The sequence below is a fragment of the Rhipicephalus sanguineus genome, chromosome 3, assembly GCF_013339695.2.
Source record: "Rhipicephalus sanguineus isolate Rsan-2018 chromosome 3, BIME_Rsan_1.4, whole genome shotgun sequence".
In the NCBI taxonomy this organism is placed as follows: domain Eukaryota; kingdom Metazoa; phylum Arthropoda; class Arachnida; order Ixodida; family Ixodidae; genus Rhipicephalus; species Rhipicephalus sanguineus.
In genome coordinates this window covers 104022142-104035784 of record NC_051178.1, presented here as the reverse complement: position 1 = coordinate 104035784, position 13643 = coordinate 104022142, and the positions used below count along the sequence as shown (strand labels likewise).

At 46.3% G+C, this 13643-nt stretch overlaps 1 protein-coding gene across 1 annotated transcript in view; it reads left to right on the top strand.

The window, feature by feature from the left end:
* Positions 1 to 13322, top strand: part of LOC119385717 (phospholipid-transporting ATPase ABCA3) — a 34185-nt gene extending 20863 nt beyond the window's left edge. Inside the window, exons 3-10 of the mRNA XM_049414073.1 lie at positions 1327 to 1584; positions 2549 to 2796; positions 4687 to 4845; positions 6520 to 6678; positions 7999 to 8180; positions 9059 to 9232; positions 11063 to 11285; positions 13092 to 13322. Of these exons, the coding sequence (XP_049270030.1) occupies positions 1327 to 1584; positions 2549 to 2796; positions 4687 to 4845; positions 6520 to 6678; positions 7999 to 8180; positions 9059 to 9232; positions 11063 to 11285; positions 13092 to 13322 (1634 nt within the window). The remainder of the gene's footprint in view (positions 1 to 1326; positions 1585 to 2548; positions 2797 to 4686; positions 4846 to 6519; positions 6679 to 7998; positions 8181 to 9058; positions 9233 to 11062; positions 11286 to 13091) is intronic.
* The last annotated feature ends 321 nt before the right edge of the window (positions 13323 to 13643 follow it).

Sequence of the window (13643 nt, the reverse complement as noted above, 5' to 3'; positions counted from 1 at the left end):
TCAATGCTCAAATATTGTCTCAAATAGAGCGATTGTCTCAAATAGAGGTGCTATTAAGGACATTTGCACAAGTGCTCACACTAAAGCAAAACTCAGCGCAGTTTACACGCGCAACTAAGAAACGTAAGACTTTTCTTTTTTCCTGAGTTCTCGCTGGAGGTGACCAGAGCAAAATAACGTCCTCATGCTTTCGCTTCGTTTCTAGATATGACCGGATGTTCGTGGTGTGACTAAGTCCTAACCCGAAATTTTAGGTTGGTCTCAGGATTTGGGTATTCAAAAATGCATCTCCCAGCCTTTCACTCGCACAACTCGCGCGTTTCTCTTACACTCCCATGAAGTGTCGCGTTAACAATGCGCAGTAAACTCGGACAACCATGCAGCACTTGCTGCTCTTGGCGCGAAAGTACAGTGAATGGATATATGCCTGCCATATATTAACCACCTCACGGTTTCATTTGCCCATCACTCTGTCAGCCAGTTATTTGCAGTTCAGTGGCACTTCCGTTCTCCTTCAGAACAAGTCCCGGAACCTTTTGGAATATCACTGTGTTACCCATTCAGCAACTGCAGAAAATACTCGAAGTGTAACAGGCAGTAAACGTACTGTGCGCCACGGATGCACAGGGTGGAACGAATGCTGAGGCGCAGGCCATACCATGTTGTACTGCATTGCAAGAGACAGCGAGGTGCAGCTTAAAGTAATGCATTGAATCAGCCATTTACTTGTCATGGAAAATAAGCGAGACACTAAATGCCGGAGCAGCGATACCTTACTTTGCAATTAACTGCAGCGCAACTGCCACGCACGTTATTTCCTTGACACCCTATAGACCAGCACTATCGCACGAGCATACCCAAACTATCACACGGCGACGGAGCCATCACATGGACGGCGGGTTTGGTTAGCTCACAGCTGATGGAGAACGAACACGGGCAGCAAGCAGGCGGCAGGATGGTGTCGTGGTCGCTCTACCTGACCCGACGCCCCCCTCCCTCCCCCTGGTATAAGAATAGGCCGGGCGCTATTTCGACAGACATAAGTAGACGGCTCCTACCCTTGTACGTGTTTAACTCTCATCGCTTACTTCGCATTGAGGTGACAAACAGCACGAAAACCGCTTCTCTTCTTGGAGTGGCCATATTCCCTTACTGAAGCGTTTTGTAAGGTTACGCGAGATCGGATTCTAAAGGCGTTAGCTATTGCCTTACTTGGTATAGCATTCCAATTTATTGCTATCGCATTCATTGCATCGCCCTTGCGGCGAAAAAGTGACTTTTTTTTTTTGCTTCGACTCTGTTTCATTGTATTGCCATCTTTTGCAGCTTTACTGGGCTGCATGGCATCGGTGTTTATAGAGCACTACGCACTCACCATGGAGAGCTCCCCGCTGATTGCGCTAGTGGAAATAGCGCTGCAAGTTCTGCGCCTGCTGCCTTCCTTCTCCTATTCGCGGGGCCAGACGAAGCTCTTGCAGCTGGCCAATGAGAACTTCATCTGCCGCATCGGCGGACAAGTGCTCGAGGCCGCCTGTTTCGCCAAGACCGGCGAAGCGAAGCTTTCGCTCAAACAGTGCTGTGCACGTAAGAATCTGTACTTTGTTATCTCTTTCACAGCAAACTAAGCGATTCGTATTGCATATAACTAGGCCTACTCAATAAAAAACCCCTAGCGGGCATGTGCCGCAGAAATCGGGTGAACCCAATACTCACCACTCGTCCACTAAAAACATAAAACACAGAAATATATAAACACAAGAAAGCAAGTAAATAGATAAATAAAAAACGTGTAAATAAATAAACTAATTAAAGAACCTGACCGCTGAACTTCTTGCCCAGGCGAATCGATGTGGAAGTGCTTTAAATAGCATACGCTAAATTAAAAAAAATATTCTTTGCCTTTCTATACGTTTCATCAAAATTATGCGCCACCCCTGTTCCGTGCGCTAGACAGCTTCAACCACCTTCACGGAGCGGGATGGCTCAAATTTTTTCTGCGCCTGCGTCGTTGCAGTTAACGTATCTGAAAAAAAAATGCCGAGTGTCCCTTAGACTCTTGCTAAGATCATTCGAGAGGCGAAAACCTTACTGGCGATGCACTAAAAAAATTCGGCATCATGCTACATTCTCCGTAACACCTGAAGGCGACATTACACACTGTAATGTATTACTACTTGGTAATGCGAACATGGTCATACAACTTGTGACCAGACCTTGCAAGACGTAACGATGCCACAGTGTCAGACACACGCATTAAACCGCCTCGACTTTATCAGTCGGTAACATTGTTCCCACCCTCATATGAAACTTTCTGCACCTAAGCAGGACGGTTTGCCACTTTGGTGCTGGGACAACCGGCGTACGTCCCTCGCCGCCAGGAGCGAGGGGACAACATTGCGACGAGAATTCGCTTCAGAAGCGATAGCCGAGCCCTCCCTAAAGAGTCGGCTCATGCTTCCCATATCATCACGCGCAATTCCGCAATGTTTCTGAATGTACTATCTGCTGGCGCTTTCAAGAAAATTGTTTTTCCCGCACGTCTATGCAGATATCAACGACCCCGATCCAGCGAAGTACGCAATCAATCCAGTGGACCCTCATAATTATTCTGCCTGCTACGAGATGCTCACTCTCGCTATCGAAGGTCCTGTGCTTTTTGTGTTGCTCATATGCCTCGACCGCTTCTGGCTCCGCCGGCTCGACCAACGTTTGAGCGAACCCGACTCTGAACAGCAGCTCATGATGAAAGACCAGCCTGGTGCTCAAGGCCTCGGCGCAAACGTGGGCGGCACGAAGGTACCTATAAATGTTGTTTGCAGTTAGAAAAGCGTGGCACGGTATTTGCAGTGTGATTTTTAACACTCATTACAGCGGAGCTGCATATAGCTAGATTGTTGCGGATCGCGTCCGCGTACAAAAGACGCATAGAACAACAATTTTCGGCGAACCAATTAACTCGACTAATCCAGCGTATTTGTGTCGAAAAAACTAACGTGGCGTAAGTAAACATGACGGTGTACGATTTCGCCGCCATGGCAGAATGACGTCAACGATTTTGCCTGAAAGACAAGACCACTTGCATAAGAAGTGAACGCCACGCCATTCCTATACTTTCGAAACAACGGGGTTCCTTTCGATAAATGTAGTCCTCGAACGTGTGTGGGTATTGCGATCGGGCTCAAAAACGAAATCAGCACCAAATTATTTTTTTTTTCAATTTTCCTAATGGAAAATTATCTGCGTGTTACAATCAGAGGCACGCGCTAGAATCATGCAGACAGGGCTGCACTACAGAATGCATCGCTACAGAAGCTGCAACTGCTTCTGTAGCGATACATTTCACTTTTGCATTTTGAATGATTCCTATGAAAGAGAGATCAGCCGTCACTTTTATTAAATATCACGAACAGTACAATTAACAGTAACAGGCGTAGAAAGCGTTGCGAGGTTGGGGAAAGGGTAATGCATTAGTGAGGGCAGAAACACTAAATGCAACTTAGGCGTCTCTTTTGAAGCCATCGCATTTCTGGGAATTTAATTCTCAGTTTTCAACGATACATTGACAGATCGCTACTGTCAAATGCCAATCCACAGTGCCTCGCGCGTAATATTCTCTCTTCGCTATTTCTCTGCGTTGTTATTTTTGTTGTTTTCCACGTTCTTGTTTCCGTTTTTTTCCCTGTGTATATAATCATCGAGGGTAGATCAAAATAATATATCAGTTGCGACGCAGCGCTCCTTCCATCAGTACCTTTCTTTGTCCCCGTGTTTGCGACGCGTTTTTATTCATTATCGTGAACCACATCCAACTAGCTCAATTAGCAGTCCTTATTGCGTGTACCTATAATGAAGTTCGCGTTCAAGTTAGAGTAGGATAATTTTTTTAAGTGCGTAGTTGTGCGAAGCTTATCGCACGCGTCTGCGCGCAACTGCAGCCTCGGATGAGTGAACGTTTTCGGGCCTCGTTGCAAACCTTCACAAGAGGACCCTGGCTGGACCTTCCCACGCTAGGCGAAAGCTTTTTCCAGTAGCTACATAAAGCATATATATATATATATATATATATATATATATATATATATATATATATATATATATATATATATACATATATATATATATATATATATATATATATATATATATATATATATATATATATATATATATGTATATATCTTTATATAAAATGACGTCATCAAAGCGGAACGCGGACATAGAAAAAACATCAGAAAGAAAACTTTGCCTGAGGCATCCTATCAGGCAATCGAATATATGCAAATTATCTTGCTTAACCTCCAGCAGTGCTGCAACTGCTTCTGTAGCGATACATATCACTTTCGCATTTTGAATGATTCCTATGAAAGAGAGATCGGCCGCCAATTTTATTAAATATCACGTACAGTGCAATCAACAGTAACAGAACAGTGTGTACGTGTGTGTTTGAGTTATGATCCTATATTTATCTGTTATGAAGTGCCGTCATAACTCAGACATTTCATAAGCCTCATGGCTGGAGACTCACTAATCTCCTGCACACTGCCTCTCTTGTTGAAATTTTTCACGCTGCATTCTTAGCAAAGTCGAACAAGTTCCATGGCGCATTATGGCTCAATTTGAATATAATTATCTAGCTGAATACTTCCAGGAGAATGTCAAAACTGAAGATTATCAACTTCCTCACAGGCTGCCAAACGCTACGACACAGATGTGCTTCAGGAGGATAAACTGGTCACTGGGCTGCTCTACGAGCGCATGCCGCCACCACAAGGCGTCAGTCCAGCAATGATAGTCTGTCGCTTGCAGAAGTCGTACGGCTATGTCGACACCAACGTGGTGCTGAAGGCAAGTTTTTACAGCGAAATCTGTCATGGGATCACAACAACAGTGCCGTAGTTGTCCGCCGCCGCCGGTGTCCGTAACCGCTAGAAAAAAAATAAATGAGAAAACATATCCAGGACCAGATGGGATTTTAGCCCGGGCCCTCTGCGTCTCAGTCGAGTACTCTACCATAGAGCTCCGCTGGTGCTTGAAACTCCGTTGCAAAAAAATGCGTCATGCTGGGCAAGGAATCGCGTTAACATATGTAATGTAGCGTGGCAGAAGAGTAAAAAAAAAAACAACCAAGCGTCACACAATGCTAATTGCGCAACGAGTGTGTGGTTTAAAGCTTCCCACACACTACAAAGTGCTCAGCCATAATTCTTAATCGTCATAAGCACATGCAGCATCAACAAACAAAGTCTGCAAAATGCCTCACAGATGTGTAGCGGATATGCCTCACTTAGCCACAGAAAGACGAAGAATGGCAAAGTGGCTGCTCCCCTAATTCACAAATTATTATTTATGGCGTAGTGGGTACCTTGCTGGCGTACATGTATTAGTTGCCCCAAGAGAGTTTAGAACGGGCTCTAGAAAGGCCACTCTTCCAGCTTTCGTTGTGACTGCGCTGCGCGTTCCGCACGGGCCCGGCGTTTCTTTAATTAAAACGGTACCTCATTCGCAAATCTGAAATTAAAATAAATTAAGGTAATGTTGTGACTCCTTTTTTTGACGTGGTTGTTGGTAAAAACGGTCATATAGTGGATACGCCTGCCCTTATCGTGGACATATGTCGTCGAACCAGAAAATTGCAGCGATGAAAGCCTTATATACTTAAGAGCGTAGACTCTCCAAAAAAATATATAGAGAGAGAGAGAGGGAGCCGTAGTAACTCTTCAGGCGCCATCCAACAATATTTGATCCTACAAAACACGATTACCAGAAAGCAACGGGTGGTTGAATACAGTGTCTTGGGTATAGTAGGCTTGTAGCGGCCTTGGAATGGTGGCATGGCGTATGTTGAGATACTGATTCCTTGAAGTAAGTTCGCTTTTAAATCTTGAGAATTCTTACAGCCTGTGTACGTGTACGTGCCCGTACCTGTTTAGTTTTTCAGAGTCGAAGTTTCGTTCCAAAAACTCGCAGAGTTAGAGCCGTGGACGCAGATACGAAATTGCTTAATTTCGCACAAGGCATCAAATTTCGATGGCGCGTCCCATATTACGTTTTTATGGCATGGATAAGCACTTGGGGGCTTTTGATTTGCGATTTTTTACGCAGTTTGCCTCTAAAGAATAGATTGTGTCACATAGCTGCTCGTTTATCGAGCATGTACCGTAGTATGTCCAAGCCGTTGTATATGGCGTGCAGCACATCTATTCTTGGAGCGTGAAGTTGACTGGTTATAACTGTGACAGCTCTTGGAGAAGATTTAGCGCGACCTAACCTAACCTAGCCTAACGAATGGTTCACTAATCATCGCATGGTTCTGCGGTTGTTTATTGAACACAGCGTCCCGCTGTGCCTGTGATGGCTTGTGCGGTGTAACCATGAAAATAACACTTTTCGGTTGTTATGACTAATGTTCGCAGCGTTGTGGGTGCTCGGAGGAGCGGCAAGGTGTATGCCAGTGAGAGTTCACAGCGTGATCCTTCGATTTTTCAGATTTTGCTGTAACATTTTGTTTCCAATGCGCAGGGCTTAAGCTTCACCGTGAGACCCGCCGAGTGCTTCGGCCTCCTCGGTGTGAACGGCGCCGGCAAAACGACCACGTTCAGGATACTCACGGGCGAGATACTGCCGCACGATGGCGATGCCTTCGTTAACGGATTCTCAGTCGTTCGCGAGCGGTCCCAGGTAAGATGAGGCGTTTGAACAGTAATGAACCCCGTAAGCGTCAGGCGAGTAAGCAGCCGTCTATACGTGAGCATCAAGTTCGAAGTAAGGTGGAAGCCATTGGGGAGAAGTTTTACGATTGTAGATATGAATATGCAAGGATATTATTTTATCTAGTAAACATTGCATAAGTCGAGTGACCGGAGTGTATGATTGACTGATTTGACGGGACCTAATCTCTTCATAATACGCGTTTTAGTTTGTATCTTGCATATGACCGATTAAAATTAAGATGGCCTGTGGTTAACCATATGAAACGTTCATCAGATGTGGCGATCACATCATATACCAAATATGACCGGCAGACGCTATCGGCGACAGTATTGTTCCATAAATCCCAGAAAGCGATGTAATCCTGAGCAACTTGCAGGAATGGATGCAATTAACACGGATTGCCGCAGTGAAAAGAGGGACCACTCAATTGTCCCAATTGCAAAACTGCACAAAGCGCTGCCGTAAGCAAAGCGCGCTTTCCCGCAACGCCCTTGCGTGGCGCTCTGTCGCTGCAGGCATACTGATGGCTAAGTAGTCTTCACAGCAAAGCAAGCACATCGCTCCCGTGCTTCAGGAGAGGTCACGCAACCCCTGTGCGCCTGCGCCGCTTAGTTGGCGCTGCGCGGAGCGCGGCCATAAAGCCCCTTGATAAAGCCCCAAGATCAAGGGGCTTTACGCGGCCACTCTGCGCCATGCTCGTACCAAGCGTGGAGGACTCTGTACATGCGAGAACGGATTCCGAATGCTTTCCAGGCGTTTCATTTTTCTCTCCTTGCCGCAGCAGTACATGCTAACGTTTGCCTACACGTACATGTGATTTGTGATCCCTTCGAGCCGGCGCACAATCACGTAATCGTTTATTAGTGCCGAGTAAACCACGGCTGCACTTTCCGAACGCAGACTACACGCTACCATATTGCCGACCACCGCTGCTGCATGCGCGCAGTGCATTGTGCTCTAACGACGGCCGCGTGGAGCGCGTGAAATAGAACGTGTTCTATCTCTGCGCCAGTGGCGCCAAGCATGCCGAATTCAGCCGTATGCGCCAGCTACGCCATCATGCCACTACTTTTCACTTTTCACCGGCGTAATTAACCGCGCCGCGCGTGGTCGCGCGCGCGCACTACGCCGGACTAGGAGGTTAAACACAGGTCGAAAAGACAGATCGATCGAAACACGACAAAGGTTCCGTAGTGTCTTTTGTAAGCTGTCACTGTGGGCTGTCTACGATGCCCTCAGGAACTGGTACACAGCCTCTGTGTCGCCGCTGTATTTCACCCCTCGCAGTTCCATCGCTACCTGGGCTACTGTCCGCAGCGCGAAGGCCTTCTGGACATGCTGACCGGCCTAGAGACCCTGCTGCTGTACACCCGACTGCGCGGCATACAGCTCACCGAGCAGTACCTTCACACACTGCTCTCCATTTTTAACCTCGAAGATATCGCCGATCAGCTTGTGGCACAGTACAGGTGCGCAGTGCAGTTATTTATTGTATATTTCCTCTAAGACCATACAGGCAAACTTCGTCAAAGCAGGAAGGGTTAAAACTATTGCAAATAGATTCTGCACAAGCGCGCGATGATATCGTGATCGAAAATTGTGGCATAAAAATATTACAGCAAATACGACGCATTGTTGGGAGCCGATTTCATGCGATTTTGTTTGTCAAAGCAGCGAGAAGGCAGTAGGATATTCGAACAGCCATAATCTGCCATAAATATACCACATTAGGCCTTAACTTGTTTCTAGCATAAGATATCTTAAGAAACACGACATGTGCAATGTTATTAACTTGAAAAATAACTAATTACCGTAAAAAACGACAAAGGGCAAGGAGATGCATGAAAACAGACAGGACGCGGCGCTAACTGGTCTGTTTTCTTCACTTTGTCCTTCGTCCTTTTTTGCGCTAATTAGTTATGAACTTTGAAGTCAGTTCGCACTAACTAGCCCAACTCGCATCTCTAATGCAGTAATGTTATTAGCATTAAATGTTGCAGTCACGTGGCCATTCTGGTAGTCAGCCAATTGCACAGCCCTGTTCAAGATGTGATCAGTATTTCAATTAGAGGTCCAATGCTGAGTAGCGCAGAAAAGCTGACAATACTTCTTTTTTTCGCGCAACCATGACTACCTCTCCTTCGTTGATGGAAGTTACTCAACATAACTCTCGAAACGAATGAGCAAATTCACGAAACTTTCAGTACGCAAGTGACTTTCCAGGTGGCTTCTTTAATAACATGTCCGGTATGAGATTTTCCTGAAATTTTCTCTTGCGAAAAAGCCTGGCGTAACATCTTTTGTGTTAATACGGCGCCATGTGAATGTGCGTGCGGATTTTCCCCAGTGCCGGCAATCGGCGCAAGCTCTCCATGTGCGTCTCAATGATCGGCATGCCCAACGTACTTCTTCTGGACGAGCCGTACGCCGGTGTCGGGACCACATCGCGGAAGCGCATCGTGCATTACCTCAGCGCCCTGCAGCGCGTGGCGAAGATCTCCGTCGTGCTGACCTCGCACAGGTAGGCACCCTTTCTGTGTGTCCTAAGCGCAAGCCCGTGCGGCTTTCCAGAATGGTGCCTTGGATGCCAATTAATACACGTAAAAACACCTCGACGTACACTTCGCAGATAAAATCAGTACAGTAAAGCTATGGATTGGGCTTGTGTAATACTGAGTGCAGTGCAATCATACTATGCAGATGCGGAAACCCAGAACTTCATCCGCCAACAGGCTTCCTTAGCTCAGGATGTCCGGAGCATAGACTGCTGAAAGCAACCTTGCTTTCAGCTGTCTGTGTTTCAACGATTCATGTAATTTAGTAGTCTTCTCGGCTCCCTCTAGTTGCGCTAAGTGATCAACTACCGATTTGGAACGACACCTTGCTATAGGAAAACCAACGATAAATGTTTTGTGTTCTTGATATTGAACTGCAGTACGAATGTGAAAGTGGCAATTTCGGCAACAGTGTGGAAAGAAAATTTTGCTTCGGGTTTAGGAACGAAAACTTGTGTTCGAGAGAATTGGCCTCAAACTGGTGCTTGTCCTGCATACTCCTTGCCTGAGCACTGTTGTCCATTACCCAAGTACTGATAAAATTACCTCAGTACTGTCACAGATAGCCTTAGTACTCTTGAATAGTCCGATGCAGCCATGGCTGGTGCTTGCTTTCTGTTAAGCCAGGCAGACTTGCTTATCGGCCGAGCCTCAATTGTAGACGCTCAAGGGCAAACCAATGTCCCCTGCAGCTGCCGTGGTCCTGACTGGAAAGATTTTCCGCAGACTTCTGATTGCAGACACGCCTAGATTTATTTAGACATGGATTTTTCTAAGGCGGAAGCTTTGATTGCCTGTTTCAAGGTCGTGTGAGGTCCAAAAAGTATGGTCCAAAAAAAGAAGCGGGTGCGTCATCTCTACACCGTCCACATCGTCTTTTCGCCATTCGCTCGAGCTAGAAAAGAAGCACGTGAGTGCTACAGCTGCTTGTCCACTTCTCCCGCTTCGTCTTTGCACCGGCGAGGCCGGCAGCTGCGAAGTGCGCTGTGGCAGGGATGCGACTTTCTTGGTCAGTAATGCAATTTGCCGCCGAAGGTCCGCCTTCTGCTTGCGGAGCACTGCAAGTTCAGGACAGGGAGGGGCAACAAGAGGGGCAAAGGGAGCTCCGGGCCCCCTTAGCATGAGCAGCAGCGCAGTAGGGACGTGAAGAAGGCTGAGACGCGAGCTCCACACCGGTCCTGCGGCGACGGCCCTGCCAAGCATGCACGGTCTAGACGTGCCTGTCACGTTCGCTTCTAGTCTGGGCCGGGCACAACTTGGCTGCTTCTGATCAACACTTCTTGCGCAAAATTTTCTTAGACAACGGAGGAAGCAGGCACGAACGGGCGCTGTTTCGTCCGTTGTCTAAGAATCTTTTTTTTTTTTTGCGCAAGAAGTGTTGATCATGGAGTACCAACTAGCTCGAACCGACACCTTGTTATGCTTCTGATCGCTAGGCTGCGGGTTCCTGAGCGGCTGTTCCATTATGAAAAGCTCCATTGCACATTGCCTACACGTCGCCGCGTCGGCTCAGAGCTTCATTCTACATCGCAATGTGTCCAACTAGGCTTTCGCCTTCACATCCTTAGAAATTTCTAAGCATCCGTTGTAACCTTTTTATTTGACCCGCTTACTTCTCCCTTTAGCTCTTGAAGTTAAGTAGATAAGGGGCGCATTCTACCTGACCAATAAGTGGAAGATAACAAAGGCCATGTACTGTTGTTTTATCACGCGTGCTTGTTGATGTAATCTGACATCAAGAATGTGCCACCTGTAAGCGTGTGTCCGCTCTTCCTCGCTATCATCTGTATGTGCAGCCTTTCCGACGTCGAGTTCTTGTGCAACCGCATCGCCATCTTGGGAGATGGAAGGCTACAATGCCTCGGCTCGTTTTCGCACCTAAAGGACAAATTTGGGAAGGGCTACACCATCACGGTGAAGACGTATCCGGACAGAAAGCAAGACATCGTCTACCACCAAGAAGTTGCACGTGAAGTGGTCAAGATCTTCGACGAAGCGGAGCTCGTGCATAGCTTCGAGGTGAGGCTTCTACTCAATCAACGGACTCGTCGGCATCGGTAGCATGCGCCAGGTGGAATGCAGCTGCGGACGCAAAAGTTCTTGTGAGCCTGCTGCACGCACAGAGCTTAGTATATCTTGTGGCAATCAGGGCCCGTACTCACAACAACATCTTAGGCTAAAGACGTTCGTAAGAAATATTTCAGCCAATCACTATGCGGGACATATCATTAGCGAAGCCGGCTGGCTAATGGGAAACGCACTTACGAAACAGGGGCCGAATTCACAAAGCTTCTCTTTCGTAAGTGCGTTTTCCCATTGGTCAGTTGGCTTCACTAAACATACGTCCCGCATAGTGATTGGCTCAAATATTCTCTTACGAGAGTCTTTACCGTAAGATGCTTGTGTGAATATGGGCTCTGTTCGATTGCACAGGAACGCATATATATTTGTAAGGGTTGACGCTTGGGCAAGTTGGTGTGGATTCATTTCAAAAAGGTTTACAGCGCAAGAACGATTAGGAAGGGACGAGACAACAGAGGTAAAGAGCGCTGACTTCCAACTAGTCTTTATTTCGATAAGAAGTGCATATATACATGGCAAGGGAGAGGGCACTAGACAAGAAAAGAAAGAAAGGATGTACAGGTGCTGCCATCGTTGCCTCATCATCTCCAAAGTCAGCGCTCTTTACCTCTGTTGTCTCGTCCCTTCCTAATCGTTCTTGCGCTGTAAACCTTTTTGAAATGCATATATATTATTGCGACTGCATGAGGTTTCGTACATTACTTGTGGATCTTGATTTGACAATCGAACCTCTGCACACGAAGTCAATCGTCAACATTATAGGACGCGGGCCCTTTGAGCCGTAGCCATCATTTCCGCGATAGTCAAGGAATGCAATTATTCGGTGATTCAGAGGCCGCCGAAAATCAAGGTCTACAACAACAACAACAACAACAACAACTACTACTACTACTACTACTACTACTACTACTACTACTACTACTACTACTACTACTACTACTACTACTACTACTACTACTACTACTACTATTATTATTATTGTAATAGAATGGAGAGCTGGGCGAGCTTGTTTGAGGACATTATTGGAAACAATTCGGCGCGCACGCAATACACGAAAACGAAAGGCGAGAAGATAAACGGGCGCGAACACACAACTCAGTTTATTGGAAATATATTTTTGCACAATTTTGCACAAGTGCTATCTACAACGTGCAGCAGAATGTAAACGTCAAGTACGACTCCAAAAGGTGAACTCCTTGTCTGTTAGTACAATCGATGGGTTGCTTAGCAACCCATCGAGCAACCCAACACGTCATCGCGTGATGAAGATTTTTCGAATCACTCGTGTTGACGCCACCGACGGTCAGTTTTCGCGCTTGATGAGGCATTAAGGCTTTCGCCTTTCATTTCCTGAACTTTGGCCAAGTTAGCAGAACGGGTTTGTTAAAGCCACACCGGCTTTTGCTGGCCATCGTCAGGCCGCTAACGACATCGCAACTGAGTACTTTTCACAATTGAAAGATAGAAAAGATTAAAAGAACTACATACATAAAGCATACAGAAAAACATAAAAGTAGAGCATAGCGTAACAGTTACGTGTACAAAAAGAATTAACCCAAGACTCGAGTAATATACGTGACACTTTACACGTCTACAGCATGACATTGCAAAACCATGTGAGCATCAAATATTGAATCATCAAAACACTCATAGACGGTGGAATACACTCCGTCTATTTATTGTATTTAAGACGTTGTGTCATGAACTTTACGGCAGAAAGCAAATTACTTTGCGCATATACAGGGACTGCTCGAGTTCCGGATGTCCCGAATCCAAATGCAGTGGAGCCAAATGTTCGCGCGCATGGCACGGATCAAGAAGAAATTCAAGTTGCAGGACTTCTTCATCACGGACACGTCGCTGGAGCAGATCTTTCTCAGCGTGGTCCGGAAGGAGGCCAGCGAGGCCGCCGCCAAGGCAGCCGCGCCACCTGTTTCGTCAAATCCCCTCGCAACCACGCTCGGCATATTATGAGTTGTTGCTCAGTAAAGGCCAAGAACTTACTTGAGCTGTGGCATTATTGGCAATAGGCTTTGCTGCTATTTCGACCGTGACGGGAGCGACAAAATTGTTTGGGTTATCCAGGGTCGCACTAAGCAAGAAGCATGAAAAGAAAAATTACGAAGGATGCTTACAGTACTGGGCAGTATCGAAATACATGTATCTTAGATACTATCTTAGATACTCTTTGCGTATCTTGTATCTGTATCGGGTATGTATCGCAAGGCGTGTATCAGTATCTGTATTTCTGATACAGTGAAGAATGTATTTATTCATTATTTATTTTATTTATTC